The sequence below is a fragment of the Cyprinodon tularosa genome, unplaced genomic scaffold (genome assembly GCF_016077235.1).
Source record: "Cyprinodon tularosa strain WSP-4 unplaced genomic scaffold, ASM1607723v1 ctg785, whole genome shotgun sequence".
NCBI lineage: Eukaryota > Metazoa > Chordata > Actinopteri > Cyprinodontiformes > Cyprinodontidae > Cyprinodon > Cyprinodon tularosa.
The window spans coordinates 182,225-204,115 of NW_024039546.1; the positions used below are offsets into that span (position 1 = coordinate 182,225).

The following is a 21,891-nucleotide window of genomic DNA, read 5'->3' on the forward strand; positions in this document are numbered from 1 at the left end:
AGGAAAATTAACCTTTTCTTTCTTTCATCCTTTCTTCTAGGCAACAAATTAATGTCCAATCTTTTTTTTTCTTCTTCTTTTGCTTTCATTTTCTATGATTTCTGCATTTTTCATTTGAATGTATTTTTGTGGGATTGTATGTTTTGGAGTATGCATCATCCATAATGTTGCAATAATGCTTACGCCTGTCGGCCAACGCCCTTCAAGAAGATGCAAAACATGAGCATCAACCCCAGAGCCGATGTACATCATCTAAAGCTGCTGCCTGGTAGGTAAGCGCCATTATAGTCTGATACCGACATGGACTGCAAGACCACGAAAGGGGAAGAAGCAACTACTCCACAAGCAATATCAAAAACTAGTTTACAGTCTAAATAACACTCAGACAAATCTCAGTCTTTGCAAAAATGAGCATTAGTCTAGTGAGATCATTTGAAGTGTTTTGGTCCGTTTTAACATTTCCAAATGAATTACGAACTGGTTGGATAATTCCAGCAAACTACTGAGGAACTGGACAACCAAAATATTTGACCCCACTCACACTACAGATTAAATGCAATTCTACCAAAAACTAAGGAAAAAGTTTGTAAAATGCAGATTTTTAAAGAGTATAAATATTTGTCACAACATCACTGTCATTATTACAAAATGTTATTGAAACTCCTGATATGCTTACAACAATAAATCTGACATTAGGAGCATCATCTGGAACTCTAAGGAATGTTTAAAGTCATGTGATTGTGTGGAGCTCATCCCAAAACATGTGATTCCAGCCAAGTGAGCTGTGGAGATGGGGGTTTTCTTCACAGAAGAGGCATCCGCACTGTAAACACTCAAACTAAACGCATACTTTGACACAGAAACAGAGCACATTCAATCTGGCCTACATGCTTGTGCTAAGAAGTTGAAAATCAGTTAACATGTTTCTAGAAGGAGTAGCAGGTTGGTATTAGAGAGGGAACCCCCACCCCTCATCACCTCGCTAAGATTCTTCACATTCCCAGAGTACCAAACTATGTGTGTTCAAATCTATCAGGGGTCACACCCAGCTTACAGAACAGAAAACATAGAGCTCCATGTCTGCTGTGAAAGGAGAAAGAAAATCTAACCCTTAATTCAACCTGAAAGCCAAAAGGTATGTGGATAATGCAGAGGAGCAAATATCTGATAGCAAACAAAGATTATTGTAAAAAAAAACTGCTTTTCATTCTATGGGTCACACAAACTTGAGGTCTGCAATTCATTGAACTCTAAAGACCTCGAATAAGAGAGAGATAATTCATTTGAAGTCTGAATCTCTAACAAGGGCATAAAGTTTGATCAGAAAGAAAAATAGATCCAGATGGCAAGCTTAGGTAGAATAGAGGCTGAACTACTCACCTTATGCAGCTCTATGGACTCGATCCAATGCAGTCTGTGCTCGGGATCCTCTGCTCGGAGGTACCAAACGCTGTCATTCACACTGATGTCAAAACGGCACTCGTCAAACTCGTGAGGCTGCGCAAAGAGAGGAGAGACCTCATGAATAACAACGACGTGAGCTTGGACTATGGAAGGACTATCTAAAAGCATATTAACAAAACTCAACATAAAGTTTTCTTTACCTCCATTAAATTACTGACTTAGCAGCAAAACACAACACCAACAGCCCTTTGTAAGACTAACTGACTGGGAATGACACATTCTTGAAACACATGGACTCAATCAGGGACAGAAAGCCATACGTCCCACATGATAAACAGAGATTTTAATTGAGAACTGATGTCTTGTGTCTGCAGTGCGGGCCTAGTCCTAAACGACTGCAGCAGGGCTGAGCAAAGAGAAAAAAATTAATTATTAAAAGGGAGAAGTTCGGGTCGTTTTAACTTTTTGCCTTCTCCTTTAGGGAGGAATCCTTCAACTTATTAAGCTCCCCCACCCTGCTCCCCTCACTGACTGCCTTAGGCATCCAAACACATGCAACAAAGAATTTGCCCGTTTCTCCCCAGACTGGAATTTGACCACTGCGCTCAGTTGTGACGAGTTCGGCTCTACAGAGGTTCACAGGAAGTACCAACATGCAGAATATACAGGATTTCTTGTCAGTTTATTTTCCTCCAGGACCCAAAAGAATACAGCTGCTCAGTCAGCTGACACAACCTTACGGCAGCTAAGTTTCATTTAATTTGCTGAATGACGCTCATGTGCTGCCTTATTTGCTGCTGCAGACAACAGTCACATCCCTCCAGATCCTGACAACCAAGTCTGAGCCTGTGCTACTTTATGCAACTTTTTTGGAGACACCCAAATAAGATAGCACATTTCACAAGTTGGACTTTGCAACTGCCAATTAGGTGAAAGGTTCCCTACGATATTTCAGGGCTTTATAATACTAAAGACTTCATCTGGCAGACTGGATTTTATAAGAGAAATGCTTCCCCGTTTCTGACGAGAGCCTGAAGATAACCTGCAGTGACGATAGGTGCATCAAGCCGTGACTGTTAACTGGTTAGAGAGAAAGAGAAGTTGCCATTTATCACACTGTGCAGTATCAGACACGGATCATAAAGCACTGCTTTACACTCATCTTTATGGTTTGTTCATTTCTTTTTCACATTGCATAAGCACTCCTGCACAAAAGGGCTGCGTCCAGGACAGAGGAACCCTGTGTAAGCACACAGGAGGTTATAAACCAGAGCTGGAGTAGATTCTGTTCACTTCAGCTGCCAACAATGACTCATTTTTCCAATATTTTCCCTTTTAATTAAATAATACTGGAAGAAAATATCTCTTCTTTTAGATTTTTAAGGAATTTCATATTTATTCCACATCAAAAAATAAAGGATTTGAGTATAGGAGGTATAAAAACTACAAAAACACACCAGTAGTGTTACATAAATAAAATCTAATTATGATTTATGTATTTTAAAATGAAAAACATATATTTTTATAGCTTAACAAAATAAAAATAAACTGTCCTCAGATAAAACTTTTGTACTGAAACCCAATAAGAAAATGAAAAGGTTTCCATTATATTAACAGGCAATACATTTTTCTTGAATTCAAATATTAATGATTGACTTTAGTTATCTTCTAAAACAGAATAAAGTAAAAAGACTTACACGGCTTTGGAAGTATGGGAATTAAAACACCAAAATGCAACTTTTCCAAGAAATCCCAGCCGACAGACAAGCTATCTGACTTCACAGGGTAAAATATAATCCCAGCTGCTTTGCCTGCACTGTTTGGTCATTCCAATATAAATAGAAACAGCAGATTATTTAAAAAGCTTGTTTTTCTTTATACTTTAGTCCTCATATCTCTCTGTCACAACACTGAACTGGCTAATATCTAGTAAAACTAAGAAACTAATTATTACATGTCCTAATCAAATCAACCTATAGCAAAAAAAAAAAAGTTCAGTAACATCATTTGTTTGGAGGCTCAAACAGGAGTGAATATTTAACCAGAGTTTGGAATTTCAGCATATCTCACTCGCACAGAAAAAATGTGATGCCAGTGACTTCGCTGGGCGGTCAGAGTTAACATTTAACAGGGAAAAACATTAGTTTAAAGTATACAAAAAGGTAAAAAAATATATATAAATACAAAAAAGAATCTGAAAACACTAGGATGGACAGGGTGTACACTGCCTCTCACCCAATGACAGCTAGAATTAGGCAACAGCTGACCTTTTACTGTGCAAGGACAAGCAGGAAAAACAATGATATGGAAGGGTTAGAACAAAGCCTTAGAATTTGCTTATTTAAACAATCTGTATGCCAATGTGATGCATAATGGTTCATTTTAGAAGTCTAACTTAAATGACAGCCACTAATCAAATGAATAAATGAAATCCGACTGTCAGATACAACAGAAACAAAACCACAAGCACTGAAGAAGGAAATCTCCCCCCTAACTATCAAGCTATGAGTGAGCCTGCCATTGCCATTTAGGTTCCAATCACTTTATACCTGATAACTACAAATATACCCTCAAAAACAGGGTTCAGTTTCCAATTATAGTTTCAAAGTATAAGCTGAGAGAATATTTTCTGTAGCCCGTCATAATGTAGAAAATATTACCATTATGTTCCGTCTGAATAAACGAATACTACAACTTAATTAACTGGATTATTCTAACCACCTCTAAGATGTTAGATCTCTTTTTCTAGAGAGTGGTGAAAGACACACTGCATAATGTAGGTGCAAAAACCACACTGTCTGTGTGATGTTAAAGACTAAACATATTTCCTTCTTCTGGGGTCGGTACTTACTGTGATAACAGCCTTACTAAGGCACAGGGAACCTCTGCAGCCATACTCCCGTTCATCCTCCGACTTGTAGTAACTTAGAGTATTGTTTTTCAGCACAACCCATCGGTCCTGCCAGCCGTGTATATAATTCGTCCACTGAAAGCACATAGAACAAACAGCATTCAGTCATCTAAGTCCGCAATCCAATCAATAGACTTCACAAATGACTAATCAAAGTTAAGTTTTCAGGAAATGCAAAGGAAACTAAGAGTTATGGGAAATGATTTTTAAAATTCAAACATTTCCTGAAGTGATAGCAACATTTGTGCACCTCAGGGTGATATTTATATAGCAATTACTTTCCTGAACTTGTTAACTTCATGTTACTTCTTCTATGTTAGCAGACCATATCATGTAAGCAACAGAATGAAGATGGACTGTCACCTTTATTGTTATGTAACATGATTGCTTATCAGGGTGGATAAATGTGTCTGAGCGTCTCACACAGATCCAGATGTTGTAGCTGATCTGACTCATCCATCAATTAAAAAGGTTTTAAAGAAAAGTAAAACCTTTCAAATTAAAAGCTTAAATCAGAGTAATTATATCCCCCACAGGAAAACAATAGAGACCCATAATAAACTCAGAGAATTAAGAAATAGGATACCTTTATTGAACATTTATTTTATATCATTAGTATCCTAGGAGCCTTGTTTTAACACACTTACATGTACTGAAATACTAATGTTGATTCAGTCCATTGTAACTTCCAGATCAATAAATATTTAATTCACAACACCCTTCTTAGTAATGTTTACACACCCTTAATGATATTATGGGGGTAATTAAAACACACGGATTCTTAATTTCGCAGAACTTACTTTGCTTAAAACTCCTCCAAACTCCACAGGCTGTCCGGATTCCGGGTCCACATCCTCATCTGAACCGGACGATGAACTCTTCTCGGACATTGATTTTTCCAAGTCTCCAGAAAGCCTGACTCTGATTTTCTCGACAGCTCAAGGTTAACGGCTTGATTAGCTTATCTGTTTCACGGCGTCACGGCCAAACCCGCAGATACTTATTGAAATTATGAGCCTAAACGTCAGCGAAACAATGATAACTCATTACCTGCACATGCAAAACATGTAAAAATGGAGCTTGATATTGAAACTTTTCTTTTGCAATATGAAACCATTAGACTTTCTCATAAAAAGTTAGTCTGAACGTGACAGCTGGGTCTCCGTTTCTCGGTTCTGCGGGTTTTGTTTTGAAACTGATGTCGAAAACCAATAAGCCTAGCTAACTTAGTTAGCTGGCAAACGACGCAACTAGCTAACAGTAACTTCAAATGACTCTCAGACGGGAGCAGTTTATCTTAGCTATAGTAGCAGTGGTCGCTAATATGTTCAGCGAAAGGCCTCCGTGTTAGCGGAGCACTACAAACTTCCACCTACTAGAAAGAAGCCAAGAACAGCCTCTCTGCTGGTCCGCAGTTCAGTTAGCAGTAGCGAAGCTCTGACTAGCTCTGTTGGGGGAGGAGCTGCAACCACGCTTTACTGTGTACCTGTCAAATTGTCAAGGTAACGAACGTTACAGTCAGACCGGAAGTTGTACAGCCGCTTAAGAAAATAAAAGCATTTAACACGTAGGTCGACTTCATAAAACCTGTTAAACTTGCCCCATGTAATATATGGGCGTTATTAAACGAAGCAAAAATGAATTGCGCAGTATGTGGTCAAATTTGCTTTAACCAATGCAAATATAGAAGTAATGGTGTTATCATATCAACTGCACAAAGTGTTCTACAATTCAGGATCGTTTTTCAAATGTTTTGGTTAAAGCTACAGTGTGTAACTTTTAGCGACATCTAGCGGTCAGACTGCAGACTGCAGCAACATGAACATCCCCCCCCCCCCTCCCCTTCTCCCCCCCAACAGTACGGCGAGCGTTACGGGACAAAATGTCTTCCACTACGTCTGCATCACCTAACTTCTCAAGTGATGAGGTTTGTTTACATAGATAATTTTACAGATAGTATTTCATTAGTCTGTGTAGGGTATAGATTTCATGTAGACTTAAGATAATAAATATACCCATTATTTTTTCTACATCGTTGTGACATTTTGGCGATCTCGCAATCACTAGTTTGTTGGCTCTGCGCTGCCGTAGTGCAAAGATGTCTGCCTCCATGGCTGCGAGACCCGCCCCTATGTAATTATAAACAACGAATTCTAAGGCAACACAAATATTAAGGTTAAGAGGCTGAGCTCGTAGATGATGATAAAATAAGATAGTTATGTATAATATATTACATTTCTGACTGTATATCCCTGTAATTATTACACACTGTAGCTTTAAAACATTTTTAAATTATACTATTGCTATGACTTAAATTAGTAAAGAGAAAATACTCACGCAATCAATGGCGTAACCACAATAATAACCGTTATGGCAAGCCGTTTTAACATAAATTCGGTTATACCGCCTTAACTTTTAAGATATCTCAAATTGTTTTATGACTAGACGTTTTAGCAATTTAGGATATTTCTAATTATATTTTGACTAGTCAAAATACCTCTTCGAGATATCTGTACCTATTCGAGATACCCCACTAAACACACTGTACGTAACGGTTATGGTTTTAATCAACGCTCTGGATTACCCATAATTCCAAATTGTAGTGTAAAAAATAAAATACTCAAATGCATCGTTCTTTTAAGATCTTTATTGTGGTTTGAAACATATATGAGTGTATTTTTTACCAACCATCTAATGAACTATGAACAGTTATTAACATAGTAATTAAAAGTACCACTGTCTGCTTTGCTGTTGGTGTCGTGTTAAAACGGCTCACCATCCTGTTGAAATCTGGCATGTGTTGGGGTATAAATAAGGTCCGGTCAATCAGGTAATTACCAGGTGGGTTTAACATGAATTTTGTACACAATTACATCTGCAAAGAGATGTCCTAGTCCACATTTGCATAGGGTGCCAATCAGATATCAGTGACAGGGCCCCTAAGAGGTCGTGGGCCTCTAAGCAACTGCAGTCTCTGCGTACTGATAGATACGCCATTGCGTGTAATAAGATATTAAACATAAAAATACGGTGAATTCCTTTCCCACTATCTACTGATTTTAATCTGGTTGATACACTTTTCCCATGCAGACATGTTTGCCATTCTGGAGTTATTTCCGGATGCAAATGTGCATAGCCCTGATGTGAACAGAGTGTGCGCAATCCAGCACTTTAATGCTGGCCAGCAACCTCAAATCAAAATCAGAGTTTAAACATATCTGAGGTCAACATTGTCATGGGAAAGGCTGTCTACACTCGCTAATCTCTCCATTGAGCAAGAAGTAAGTGGATATGGATCATCTCACTGCAAGATTTGCTGAAGCCAAGGCTTGAAAAAATAGACTTTAGTGAGAAAGAGAATACAACTACTAGAAAAGGGGACAAAAAGCATTGAGAGGGGAACAACAAGAAAAAGGGAAAAGAAAAGGGGGAAACAAGGAAAAAAAGCATTGAGAGGAAAACGACAAGAAAATGGGCTCTTTTCTATGTGTTGTCTTCAAAATCCAAGGGGGGGCCCTGCCTGTCTTTGCCTAGGGCCCCCAATTTCCTAGATCCGGCCCTGGTTACACTAGATGTGATTATTAACTTCCATTTTCTTTACTCAAGAGCTCCTTTTTTGTACCAATTTCGCTTGACCACTCCCTGCTTTCTTTTTAAATTTAAAATTAAATAAAGGGCCTTTATGTGGATTTTTGTGAAACTTTGAAGTTTCTTTTTCTTTTTGTTTTTATTTCAATTTTTATTTTAATTTGACTGGAATTAAAATCATTTTCAAAATCACTTTTTAAAATTTCTGTTTCTTATTTGGCTAATGTGATTGCTGTTGGTGTAGCTGTTCAGAGAGGCAGTCAATATAAAATATTGTATATTCACACCAATAAAGACCTTTTTTCTGTTTGCCTGTGTACTGTCTACACATTTCTTGCACTGCAGTCACATCAATGACAGTGAAGTCTAAGGTTCATGAAGTCCACTCATATCAGGAGATATATCAGCTTTTATTTCAGGCCATAAACTTTTTTTAAACACAAAAACCTTACCCTGTTATTGTGTAGAATTGGTGGTGGAGGTCTTTGATCAGTTCATATCAGACGCAAGTCCTTTTGGTGATTCTTTGAGAGTTTAAATCAGGATTAAAAGGTTTAAGGCTGGTCTAATGACATAGTATAACTGTATAACGGCTTTAGCTCTTGTATTGTATTCAATAAGTTGTATTTTATATTTATAAAATGCAACTTATAGTATTTTGCTTCTATATTTTATGTTATATTTTATATTTCTATTTTTATAACAATACTTTGAGGGAAACAATCATGTCAAAACTATAAAAAATGTGGTGAAGTCATAATAAACTGATATGACTTAATAACCATCCATGTAGATATACATATATCTATATACATGTATTTACATGTCGATATATATATATATATATATATATATATATATATATATATATATATATATATATATATATATATATATATATATATATATATATATATATATATATATATATATAACTGTTTTCTCACCCCTCATGGGGTGGTATGTGTCATCCTCAAGTTCGGGTCCTCTACCAGAGGCCTGGGAGTTTGAGGGTTCTGCGCAGTATCTTAGCTGTTCCTAGGACTGCGCTCTTTTGGACAGAGACCTCTGATGTTTTACCTGGAATCTGCTGTAGCCACTCTCCCAGTTTGGGGGTCACAGCCCCCAGTGCTCCAATTACCACTGGCACCACTGCTGCTCTCACTTTCCACATCTTTTCTAGCTCCTCCTTCAGTCCTTGGTATTTCTCAAGCTTCTCGTGTTCTTTCTTCTTGATGTTGCTGTCGCTTGGGATTGCCACATCTATCACTACTGCCTTCTTCTGCTGCTTGTCCATCAACACGATGTCTGGTTGGTTAGCCATCACCTGTTTGTCAGTCTGGATCTTATATATATATATATATTAGTGCTGTCAATCGATTAAATTTTTTAATCGCGATTAATCGCATCAATGCCTGAGTTAACTCGCGATTAATCGCATTTTAATCGCACATTTTTTTCCTGATTGAAAATCATTTAAATACTCTCGATGACATACAAAAAAATACATACAGGCTAGGTTTGTGCCAATGTTCTTTTTTTAAAATGAAAACAGGTCACAGATACTGATTTATGCCATAGAAACATATGGCAAGAAGATGGGGAGGCATGTAGCAAAAAATAACAAATATGTAGGCAAAAAAAAGGCCCTGAAAACAGGCTGATGTAAAAGACAGTCTTTACAGTTAATACAGTCTTTTGAACAAAGACAAGCATTTTACCCTACCGCTATAAAATGCAGTAGAGTTAACATTAGATGTTAATTAACCAAGGTAATAATGAACAATTTTCAATCAATACATCAAAATCAATAGACCGACATTACTAGATGAAGGTAGTCTATGCTCTAGAAAGTTACTTTTCAGCCTCTTAACAAAAATGAGAACACACACACACCCACTCACCCACACACAGACACACCCACCCACACACACACACACGCGATACTGACCTGTTGCGTACACAGACGGCAAGAGGGCTGCTACGAGATTCAGTTTTCTCAGCGTATTTCAGGTTGCTACTAGTTACCAGACACTCAACTTGTTTGTTGGTGGTGGGGCTTAAAGAAAAGGCACTAGCGTCACCCAGTGTATGAGCGTCTTTTTCCCTTGAGGAGCTCCGCTCTAGAAGCCTATGAGAAATGCATAGACTGGGGGAAAATAGCCCCGCCTTCCCGCAGGCTGCAGCGGGATGTACTTGGAAAAATTGTACCATAAAACCACATAGCGTTAATCTCACGTTAAAAAAATTATCGCCGTTAAAATGGCCTCGCGTTAACGCGTTAATAACGCGATAATTTTGACAGCACTAATATATATATATATATATATATATATATATATATATATATATATATATATATATATATATATATATATATATATATATATATATATATATATATATATATATATATATATATATATATATATATATATATATATATATATGTATATATATATATATATGTATATATATATGTACATATATGTATATATATACATATATGTACATATATATATACATATATATATATATATATATATATATATACATATATGTACATATATATAAATATATATATATATATATATATATATATATATATATATATATATATATATATATATATATATATATATATATATTATTATTATTATTTATTAACAACAACAGCAATAAAATAATAACAAGTAATAAAAACAACAGCAATAATAATAATCATAGCTTATTAATTGTGAGTCATGTTAAAATGATTGTTTTCAGCTGTTTCCGACTTCGTCGATGATGACGTACGCGGAAGTGCCGCCAAAACCGCCTTTGTCATTATTTTTAAACATGTAGCTACATAACCGGCAACCAGCAGAAGAATAAATATTGTTCCTACTCTTGGATCAGGTAAATGGTTTTACAGATTGAGATTGTTCGACTTATTATTTTTTTGAGGATTTAACTATCAAAAGGGATACAGAAAGTACTAAAGTGCTATGTTTGTATTTAGACGATAAAACAAAATTTAACCGATCCGACAAGTTGGACAAGTTACAGAGTAGAGTTATTGAAACAACACAAGGCAGGATGGAGAATGTGGCAGGATCGACAAAAGAGGAGAACCTCCTTTCTAGAATAGCGCTGAATGACAACAAGGCTGGGATGGAGGGACTTGACAGGGACAAGATAAACAGGATCATCATGGAGGCATCAAAGGTAGGAACCCCCACACATCTGATACCAGAGCTTCTTCATATGTTCATATTCACTAGCAGATAAACACCCGAGTTAATGTAAACAACTAGGATTACTGTAATAAAACTTGTCCTTTGTTTATAAAATATTATAATATAGGGCTCAGGTTCCTGAGTATTTATCTTTGTAATTTTATTTCTTATCCCCAAAAGTTCCTTCTTTCTGCCTTGTTGATACCATAGCGTAAGCATTACCTGCATGCAGATTACAAAATACATTAAAAACACTTCAAAAACTTAAGTTTGAAAGCAATATATAATTTTGACTTGTATTATTGTGTAGGAATCTGGTATTTTATTTCTAATGAGGCATGATTGCTCTATTTTTTTCCTTTCTCCTACAGGGTTCCAGGTTTTATGAGAACGAGGTGAAGAAAGAGCAACAGGTGAACCAGCGAATTGAGAAATTGATGCAACAAAAGGCTCAGATCACAGATCAGCAGCTAAAGAAGGCACAAACACAGGTTAGACATTATACGGGACTTATGTGTAGAGTTATTCGTATTTGATGAAATAACAAAAAAATCTCTGTTTAGGTGGAAAAAATGGCTTCTGAGCTTGAGAAAACTCGTGATCTAAGCCGAGTGATTGTACATGTGGACATGGATGCCTTCTACGCAGCTGTAGAGATGAGAGACTGCCCTGAGCTGAAAGACAAACCCATGGCTGTTGGATCCATGAGCATGCTGGTAGGTATAGGTAGTGTAATTCCAATATGTCTTGTCCTTAACTGTCAATGTTTTTTTTTTTTTTTTTTTCTAACCAGGTTTGAAACTTCCTTTCCAAAGCAATGGGTCATTAACTAATGTAGTGCTTTAATTATTCTTTGCAGTTTAAGTGAGTAATTAACAAATTACAATAAAAATTAAAAAACTACAGTTTGTTTCATATTGTTAAAGGGAATTAAATGGTGAGAAGCTCTAGTTGTTATACAGAGAGAAGGATGAAGGTGCATTGGTCATATGACAGCAACATTTTACTTTTTTGTCTGAGATTTGAAAACCGTTATCAAGCTGTGGGGAAGTTTTCTCTTTCTCTGCTCAGAGTTGGTGGGAACATGGGTGGGGCTAAATAGAGGGGCAACACTAGAACAATAACACATTTCTGTCTAAAAGTGAGCAAACCAGTTAATAACATTTTTACATTTTCAGTCGACATCGAACTACCACGCCAGGAAATATGGAGTCCGAGCAGCAATGCCTGGCTTCATTGCAAAGAAACTTTGCCCCAGCCTGGTGATCGTTCCTCTTAACTTTGACAAATACAGAGCCGTGAGTGAGGAGGTAAGAGCTAACCAATTAAAGTACATTCCTATCGGGGATTTTATGACCCATGAGGAGGTGCTCATGAATTTTATCTTTCAGATAAGGGAGATCTTTGCCGAATATGATCCTAACTTTCAGCCAATGAGCCTGGATGAAGCCTATTTAGATTTTACAGATCACCTGGAGCAGAGGCAGAGCTGGCCAGAGTCCTCACGTACGCACCGCTACAGATCCGGGAGCAACACGCCAGGCAGGATTTTATTACATTACATTGCTTTATAAAGGGTGCACCTCACTAATTAGAAATATTACTTTAAAGGTGATTTACTTCAGCAATAAGACCTGAAGCACCTTCTTAATGATAATAAACCCCAAACTCTGTATTCGAAAAAGTGAATATTAGATAAAATAAACATACAAAATTATTATAGTTGTCCCACTATGTGTATACTAAGCAGTTAGTACCTAGTTGAGGCTCCTTTTACATAGATTACTGCATCAATGCAGCGTGACATGGAGGCCATCAGTTGCTCTGATATGTTTTTTCATTCTCCTGATAATACTCCATAGATCTGTGGGGTTTCAGTCAAAGCAGTTTATTGGTCAGTCATGCAACTCTTGAGCACACTTTCTTTCCCATTCATCTCAAGACTGATTTAATCTTTTGATTGTTCACCTTTCTCCAATCTTGTTTTCCTTACACTATTCCTTCTATTCAATTTGCTGAATAAATTTATAAAAAAAGAAACATAAAAAACTGTTTTAAGGACTTTCTATTTATTCAGATGCACCTCTATTATTTTGATAGTTAATGATACACTTCTTTTATAGACCTGAATCCCCTCTCATCTTGGTTCGTAATGTCTTCCTTGCAGCTGATAAGCAGCTTGAGTCTCGTCAGAAAGACGAAGGGACAGACCTCTCCCCGATCCTGTTTGAGGACAGTCCGAGCTGCTCTGAAGAGGATGCAAGCGGTCCCTTTGAACTGTTTGGGACATCTGTCGAAGAGGCTGTAAGAGAGATGCGCTTCCGTATTGAGCAGAGGACCACGTTGACAGCCAGCGCAGGTGACAGGAAAGCAAATACAGAGGTTCCAACATGTTGCCACAAAAACTTCCTGTAGTTTGACTTTTTTTTTTAATAAGATGCAGAGAAATTGTGAGATTGGTCTTTGGTTTTCCCAGGCCGCATGGAGGTTGGAGTAACATAGCACTACCCACCTCCCTTGTATTGTTGTTAACTCTTATTCATTTGCCTGAAACAAGGCTATTTCACCATTCCCATAGTGGTAGATTTGACCGGTATAAATCTGGGAGCAATATCATTGCAGCCCATCCATCCATTTTCCATTACGTTTATCCCTGCTGGTGCTGCGAGGGGTGCCTATCTCCAGCTGTACCCCGCCTCTCGAAAAATGGGTTGACAGGTCGCCAGTCTATCGCAGAGATACAAACAGAACAAAGAACCATTCACTTATACACACACACACATGAGGAGAAATTAGAGAAGTCAATAAACTTAACAGTCATGTTTTTGGACTTTGGGAGGAAGCCGGAGTACCTGGAGAGAACCCTTGCATGCACTGGGAGTACATGCAAACTCCAGGAATCAAACCTAGAACCTTCTTGCTGCAAGGCAGCAGTGCTACCCACTGCACCTTTGTGCAGCCCATCATTGCAGTCCATATTCTTTTAATCGTTAAGAAGATTAGGGACGCCTTTTTCCATATTAATCTAAATCTTTTGTTCCATCTTCTAGGAATCGCTCCTAACATGATGCTTGCCAAGGTGTGCAGCGACAAGAACAAGCCCAACGGACAATACAGACTGCCCCCCACCAGAGAGGCGGTCATGGACTTCATCCAGAAACTTCCTGTCCGCAAAGTAAGGCAAAGATCACCCAAACAGTAACCCAACTAACTGTGATCTTGAGTTTCATGTAAGTTATGTTAGAGAAACTCACTTTGTTGTTTAAACAGCAATGCTGATCAGATAAATGATGAACCACTGTTAATATTTAAACCTGACCGGTATAACTGTTGCTTTTTTCTGATTCTAAAATCTTTCGGATTTCCTGGCTCATCTGCTGTCTGATGATTTGATACTAAAGTGATTTATTCAGTCCTTAATTAGCTAGTTATCCCAAAATATTACAGCAAATATTAATCTTTAAGTTGCAGTTTATAGGTACCCACATCAAAATTTAACACATAGATGTGATGTTTTTTCTCTGGGCTCGTCTTTGTTACCAGTTCCAAAAGAGTATTTATTTCTTGTTTATATGAAAGGCTTACAGATCTTGTAGATTTCCCTGCAGACCTATGAATGTAGACCACAACAGGAGCTCAGGGTTGCTCAACTTTGGCTATAGCTCAAGTGTTATCTTAGTCAAAACTGTGTAACGCTGTATCGTCCGCTCAGGTTTGCGGGATTGGGAAGGTGAGCGAGAAAATGCTGAACGCCCTGGGCATCACCACCTGCTCTGATCTCAGCAAGCAGATGGCGCTGTTGTCATTGCTGTTCTCTGAGACGTCTTGGCATCATTTCATCCAGATTTCTCTGGGTTTGAGCTCCACACACATACCCAGGTACTGAACTGTATTTAATGCAAAAAAACAAAACAAAAAAAATCTTTGATAGAAGCTAATTCTTCCTGTTCTTATCTCCATACAGGCATGAAGAACGAAAAAGCATAAGTACTGAAAGGTAGGCTTTTAAATAGACGTCTATTTTCTGTTAATGTGATGCTGTGCCTGTCCTTTGATTTTAACTCTGACCTATGTTGACAGGACATTTAAAGAACTGAGTAAACCCGAGGAGCAGTTTTCTTTCTGCAGAGAGCTGTGTGAGGATCTAGCAGAGGACTTGAAGAAAGAAGCTCTGAAGGTTTAGAACAAGACCTTCTCTTTTGAATTATTCGATTTTCTGCGCTCATTATCTAGATATAGTGATGCTCAGTAAAAATAGAATAGAATAGAATAGAATAGAATAGAAAATCCCTTTATTGTCCCACAATGGGGAAATTGTGTTTACAGCAGTGGAAAGATTATAGAAAAAATGGTCTCAGAAATGTGGACCTTATAAAAGTGTATAAGAATAACATAACAATGAAGAGTCATAAGATACACAATAAAATACTGTAAAGTGTTTTAACAATATAAAACTGTGCACCTGGAGAATAAATAACCAATATACAACTATGGACATTTTAATAGTAATGGATATTTGAAAATAGCAGCAACATCAGAGATTTGCAAAATGAAAGCAGCATGTTATTCAACTGACTGAGGTAGAAACTGTTCAAAATCAGCATGACTTTAAGAACTTATTGAGGTTGTTGGGAACAGTGGTGGTTATAGAGCCTTACAGCTGGTGGGAGGAAGGATCTGTGATAACACTCCCTGCTCCCTAAAGATATGAAATACCTTAGAATAGGGCTCACAAAAAAATAACTTCATTTGTATATTTTTAGTTATGCCAACTTGATGAGCAGGTAATGGCTTATCTTTGCTTCAGCGTCCAAACCACGACCTTTTGGACTTATTTACTGTCTTCCCACACTGCTTATTGTGTCAAAGAGGCGGGTGTAGAATCTAAATGTATTAGAATGACAGCTTACTGTAATTATGATTTCAATAAAGGACATATTTCATTGCCTTTATCATTCATGGCAATTTAAAGTTGATATATCAAATACGTAGTGGATCCATGCAGACTGCTGCAGTTGCAGTTTTGCAAACATTGATTTTGCAGTTACAGTCCCAATTCAACATGCCGTGCAGCTCTAAGAGATAAACATGGGTTCTTGTTTCACTTCATGATCGCTTGCAGAGAAAAAAAGGGTTATTTCAGATCAATAATTATTCGATGGCTCTTTTGTTGTACAATTAGTAATAAAAGGTGCGATTAAAACTCAATTCTAGTCAAAATCTTGTAAAGATACATGAAAAAACATGAATGTTTTCTGGGTCTGCCCCAAGCATCCCTTCAGCTCCAAACCAAATCTTTTTACATTTACCGTGACCTGTCCGTTTCTTTTACAGAAACAGCTATCACCCCCCTGCCTGAGTCCCTTGATAGCAAGAGAAAATAGAGGAACATTAATGAGACAGCAGGGGCTACTATCAGCCTCAGAACTCCCCCCTGGAGTCGAAAACATTACGATGAAAACTGACAAAACGCACACTGACAGATCTGTCACTGATACGCCACATTAGACAGATTCCCGTCTCCTCCTTTTCCAGCACCTTCGGAAGGGTCCTGTTGATCATACTGCCACAGCAGAGAGATTTGTTAAGCGTATTTCCTTCTTTTTTTCTTTGTTTTTTTTAAGGGTAAAACAGTCACTCTGAAGCTAAAGAATGTGAACTTTGAGGTGAAAACCAGGGCGCAGACGCTCCCCTATGCCGTGGCCACAGTGGAGGACATCTTTGCTGTTGCTAAAGACTTACTGAAAATGGAAATAGAAAATGAAAGCCCTCAGCCACTCCGACTGAGACTCATGGGTAATTAAATTACATTCAGCAGCACAAATGACAAATCGATTGCCAAGCTACTTAGAAATCTAAATTATCTGTCCAAAGCTGCATACGGGAGATTTTAAAGCACTCAAACCTCTTGAACTTTTTTAGTTTTTAGCCACAAACAGACCGACACAAAGGATTGCAGGATGGTGAAGTGGACAATCTTTCACTTTCTCTTTTAAAAAAAAAATATAAATCTGAAAAGTGAAGCAGGCATTTGTGTAAAACCGTACTCCTTTTAGACAAATGACACTTGTTTGAGGACCAGAATGTTTTGTACAAAGAAGACAGGTGGTTTAAAAGGGGTGTGAAGGAAGCCATTTATGTTAAAAAAGAAAAAAAACAAAATTAAGCAGAAGGCGAGGACTCGGGTATCAGCTCTCAAAAACCTATAACACAGCGACTGAGTTGATTCCTTCCCACTATCACCTCAGTCCTCATCGCCATGTAGGTGATCAAAGCATCACACCTGTACACTAGGCCAATAATGGCCCTAATGGCTCAGTCAAAGTCCAGACAAAACATTTCAGAATCTGTGGCAAGGATAGTCAAGTAATAGCTTAATCCAGCCTGACTGAGGCTTTAAAGTGGGTAGTTTTAAGCAGGTGATAGAAACAAACCCCATTAGACCACATGCTGTACATGCAGCAGAAGGTCTCAGAGGCATCAATAGAAATGCATACAAAACATTTAGAAATCAAATCTGTTCAAGTTTGTGTAGTTTTTTTTTTTTTACTCAAAAGCTAAAAAAAACAAACCCAAAGGATTTGAATACATTTAAAGGCATTGTACTTGGGTTTCTTTCTAAAGATTTTCTGATTAGTTCCCTTTGTACTCACAGGTGTTCGGATATCCACCTTTGTTAGCTCAGATGACAAAACTCTGATGCAGAAAAGCATCATTAGCTTTCTTCAGCCAGGCAAGTCAGACTGTGGTCGTCCTTCCCAAATAATGAACCAAATTGCAGTAGAAGGGAATTCATGTGATCAGTCCATCCAGACATCTCAGTTTGTCCATGATCCACCAGCGAAGAATGGTCCGAAACAAAGCAAGTCTTTGTGGTGGAGTAAGCAGAGGCCCCCTGGAGAGGAACCACAGCAGTCTTTCTTTCAAAGAGCTCAGGCCAACAGACTACAAATCCAGGCGGCAAAAGCAACTCCACTGGATGAAGGATGTGATGTTCCTCTAATTACCTCCAACAACAGTGCACAGTCATCGAAACAAGCAAACACAATTGAATGTGCAGTCCTAGATTCTGAAAATGTCCAGACCTTGCAGTCTCATGCATCCACGTCAGGTTGTTGGGCTGTCACAGAAACCCTCACATGTCCTGTGTGCTTCAGGAAAGTGGAGACCGCTGATCTGAATGTCTTTAACAGGCATATAGACTCCTGTCTCAGTGACGCTGCAAGGAAGGAAGACTCAGACTCTGAGTCGGACCCTAATCCAGAAAATCACCGCCTAAAATCTGTAGTTGCACCCGAACAGGAGAAGCAGTTTGATTCGAGCAGAGCATCACCTCAAGAAGGACAGCAGACCTTGAAGAACGATTTGGAATCACCGATTAAAGCTGGCAGCAAGCCTGGGGCCCTTCCACAGCAGTCACCCCACAGTGATCGCCCCCCCCTTACCTGCCCCATATGTCAGCAGACCCAAGAGACGGACGACCTCGCCACCTTCAACCACCATGTGGACCTCTGCCTCAATCAGGAAGTCCTACATGAACTCGGAGGTCAGGAGGCATTTTCTGGAAAACACCCTGCTGTTAAAAATAACCAAAACATTGGTAAGAATGTCTACTTTAATTCACTTCTCATAGCTTCAAACCATCTTTTCTTTACCTGGTTATATGATCATGTATTTGTAACCTGGAAAAAAAATGAAACAGGACAATCCTTGGGGTTCCCATGTGTATAAACACAATGCCAGGAGAAGACAATGAGCATGGAGCAGAAATCATTACTGTCAATCAATTCAGAAAGTATTATAAAGAGCAGTTATCATACTGGGATCCCAGCAGCTAAGGTCAGGCTTCCTTCCTTCCTTCCTTCCTTCCTTCCTTCCTTCCTTCCTTCCTTCCTTCCTTCCTTCCTTCCTTCCTTCCTTCCTTCCTTCCTTCCTTCCTTCCTTCCTTCCTTCCTTCCTTCCTTCCTTCCTTCCTTCCTTCCTTCCTTCCTTCCTTCCTTCCTTCCTCTCTCTGTCTCTCTCTCTCATAAATTACTATCTTAGAACAAATGTATGTATATCTATTCCAATGAACCAAGTACAATAAGGTGTTTCCAGATCAAGATGCATGATAAAGTGTATCATATCATTTTTTATATAACTGTAGACACCAGATCAAGCTGTCCAGCAGAGAGACATATGCTTCCCTTTGTCTTCTGAAAGGTTCATTTTGTTCTGCTGCTTCTGCAAAGCCAGAATCAACTACTACCTGCTAGTTTATGTTAACAATGGGGCTCCAGGTATACTATTAGCTTCCTCATAGATCTTAAGTGTAATGGAAGACACAGGGCTGTTAAAAGTATCCATAACCTGTGAGCACATCCTTTCTTTGGAGGGAACAGAAGCATTGTTTTATTTCAAAGGGCTCTCAGTGGCCTGTGACCCTTACTGACAGTGGAACTGTATGAGAAGGTCTTATTGATCCCGACAGAGAAAGGACATCTCATTTCACCCCTGCCACCAACCCCCCCTCTTGGAAATGGCATCCAATCTATCCGTCCTATCTATCCCCAACAATGAACAAAGGCCTGTTTTTTCTCTGAAACAAGCTTCTAGAAACGAGCTCTTTATGTTTCTGAAGAGATGTTGCATCTATGTAGCTCCTCAATGGGTGTCTGTTTCCACTGAGAGACCAGAGGAGCTCCTTTTTCTCCTCCATCTAACAGGTTGCATGTCTCTGCTTGCAGATGTCGGACATCCCCTGCCAAGGCAAGCCAGTAAAGGAAAGAGCAAACGGTGAGGCGATTTAATGGCTTTCCATATGCTGTTCCCAAATGTTTTCTCTTTGCAAAACAATTCAGACCAATGAGCTGTTTGGGATTTTCTAATACTATAAACACATTAAATTTATAGAGGAGGAATTTCAGGAATTTTTGAAAAGACTTAAAAAAAAAATGTGCCTGCACATCCCTGTAGCCACTCACAACAGGGAACCCCAATAAAACGCATTCAAGAGCATGCACAAGGCCATCTCTCCTTGTGCATGTTCTGTTCACAAGTCGCTGCTTGCATCACAAGGTAACTTTCAGAAATAAGAGTTGGAATTTTTCTACTATGTCTGTCTACTGGTGCATTAAAAGAACCATGACATGCAAATATTTGTGTGTGTGCTGCGTGAAAATTTGAACATTTTGTTGCGGGGTAAATAAGGATCTGTGGCCACCGTATAACTACTAATGTTGCAAATTACAAAATAAATAAACTTATTGTCCCTGGAAAGTTACAATTTAGAGGTAGATAACTTTTAGTCGCAGTGATGTGAAAGGGTTTTCTCCAAAAAGCATGGCAAACTTTACCTGTCGAGTAGAAACTTCGCAACCAAGGCATCAGTGGGAAGCCCGACCTGTGCTTTCAGTGTTTCAGTGTGCTTTCTTGTTTCTGTCTTCTGAGGCCTTTCTCTTCTTCTCATCCACTTCGTAGACAGTTTTTCTATTTGGACCTTTGGCCATTTTCAAAGAACCGACTTGAGAAAGGCGAGCTTAACTGAATGAAAATATTGCTCACCAAATATCCACACCTAAAAGTGAGCATCCGCAAAAAAAGGATAGCTAGCTACGGACAATAACGTAGGACAGCCGCACGTAAACATATAACCAGAATGATTGACAATTTGGAGGACCACTTATTTTGATAATCCACCCGGAAATAAAAGATCGTCCTCTATACCTTTAAGCATGGTTATTTTATTAGTGTGCGCGTTAAATCAATGCTAGTTAACCTGAAATTTTTCATGAGATTTTTAAGTCTTGCCATAGATCCTTAGCTGAGTTTATGCTTGACTTTGACTTGACCATTAGAATTAAGGGTTAGAATAAAGGATTTAATCACTTGTTCTTGTTTAGGTGAAATATGGATCATATAGAAAACACTGGTTTTTAAGAACTGGAGGCGCCTGCCCCAGTAATCCAAACTATCCCACTGTAGCTCTCTTGAGTGAAACCAATGATAATATCCTTGAATAACTGCCATTTTCCCTGTCTTCCTTTCTTGTTGTAGACGAGACACACCTTCTTCTCCTCCGTCTAAAAAAGCCAAAAGCCTAGGATCCTGCAACACCATCGATAAGTTCTTCAGGTGAATGTAACGACGTGGGAAATGTCAGGAAGCCGGGTTGAATTGAAGATATTTCCTGCAACAATTAGAGCCACTCTGAAGGTTTTATGCGGGGCTAGCTTTAGTCTTGCCAGGACCTGGCAGCCCCGCACACAAGGAGACATTCTTAGCTTTCTGCTGCTACCAGAAGCCAAGCACTTGCACTGATTAATTCCTTTTAAGCAATAAGTAAATGTGGAGGTGACTTTTAAAGTTTGCAGATACCAGATTATTTATATATATATATATAGTTTTTTGGCAACATAATGGGTTGTGTATTGAACATTGGTATAAACAGCCACATGGTCGTCTTTGAAAATAGATTTTATGTTAAGCAAAACAGCAAAAAGGAGTGAAATACAACATAATGCAATAGTATTTAATTAAAGAAGGAAATCCTGCCAATTTTACACATACAAAATAATGTCATAAAGTATATGCAGTACATTGTAATCTCTGGATTTTCTTCCTTTGCACACTCATTTGAAATCCAAATGAATATAATGTTGTAAAAATATAGTCAATTAAAGATGAGGATAACTGCTAACTATTTTATTTATTTTATTATTTTCCTGTTTTATTCATCTTTTGTGTTACAACATGTTTCTGTCAATGAGTAATAAATATTAAACCTGAAAT

General features: G+C 38.2%; 2 protein-coding genes across 5 annotated transcripts in view; one reads left to right on the forward strand and one right to left on the reverse strand.

Moving 5' to 3' along the window:
* The window catches only part of LOC119773816 (ceramide transfer protein-like), a 28,869-nt gene extending 23,076 nt beyond the window's left edge, over nucleotides 1–5,793 (reverse strand). For 2 of the 4 annotated variants that reach the window (XM_038270984.1, XM_038270982.1), the window contains exons 1-3: nucleotides 5,116–5,775; nucleotides 4,256–4,390; nucleotides 1,381–1,497 (exon numbers count right to left, since the gene is read on the reverse strand). In XM_038270984.1, the coding sequence (XP_038126912.1) occupies nucleotides 1,381–1,497; nucleotides 4,256–4,390; nucleotides 5,116–5,205 (342 nt within the window). In that variant the 5' untranslated portion in view covers nucleotides 5,206–5,775. Of the gene's footprint in view, nucleotides 1–1,380; nucleotides 1,498–4,255; nucleotides 4,391–5,115 lie in introns of all 4 variants that reach the window. The other 2 variants (XM_038270983.1, XM_038270985.1) reach the window with 2 other exon arrangements.
* Nucleotides 5,794–10,707: 4,914 nt separating this feature from the next.
* Nucleotides 10,708–21,775, forward strand: polk (polymerase (DNA directed) kappa). Its single transcript, XM_038270965.1, has 14 exons — nucleotides 10,708–10,801; nucleotides 10,905–11,110; nucleotides 11,493–11,612; nucleotides 11,685–11,837; nucleotides 12,300–12,431; nucleotides 12,513–12,663; nucleotides 13,289–13,480; nucleotides 14,172–14,296; nucleotides 14,834–15,000; nucleotides 15,086–15,118; nucleotides 15,202–15,298; nucleotides 16,746–16,917; nucleotides 17,777–18,721; nucleotides 21,157–21,775. The coding sequence occupies exons 2-14, from the start codon at nucleotides 10,982–10,984 to the stop codon at nucleotides 21,201–21,203; spliced, it is 2,463 nt and encodes an 820-aa protein (XP_038126893.1). The 5' UTR covers nucleotides 10,708–10,801; nucleotides 10,905–10,981; the 3' UTR covers nucleotides 21,204–21,775.
* Nucleotides 21,776–21,891: the final 116 nt, after the last annotated feature.

Coding starts and splice junctions, on each gene's coding strand:
- polk (XM_038270965.1), top strand. CDS start 10,982: ATGGAGAATGTGGCAGGATCGACAAAAGAGGAGAACCTCCTTTCTAGA. Junction 11,613..11,684: donor TAAAGAAGGCACAAACACAG/GTTAGACATTAT, acceptor ATCTCTGTTTAG/GTGGAAAAAATGGCTTCTGA. Junction 15,299..16,745: donor TGAAGAAAGAAGCTCTGAAG/GTTTAGAACAAG, acceptor GTTTTTTTTAAG/GGTAAAACAGTCACTCTGAA.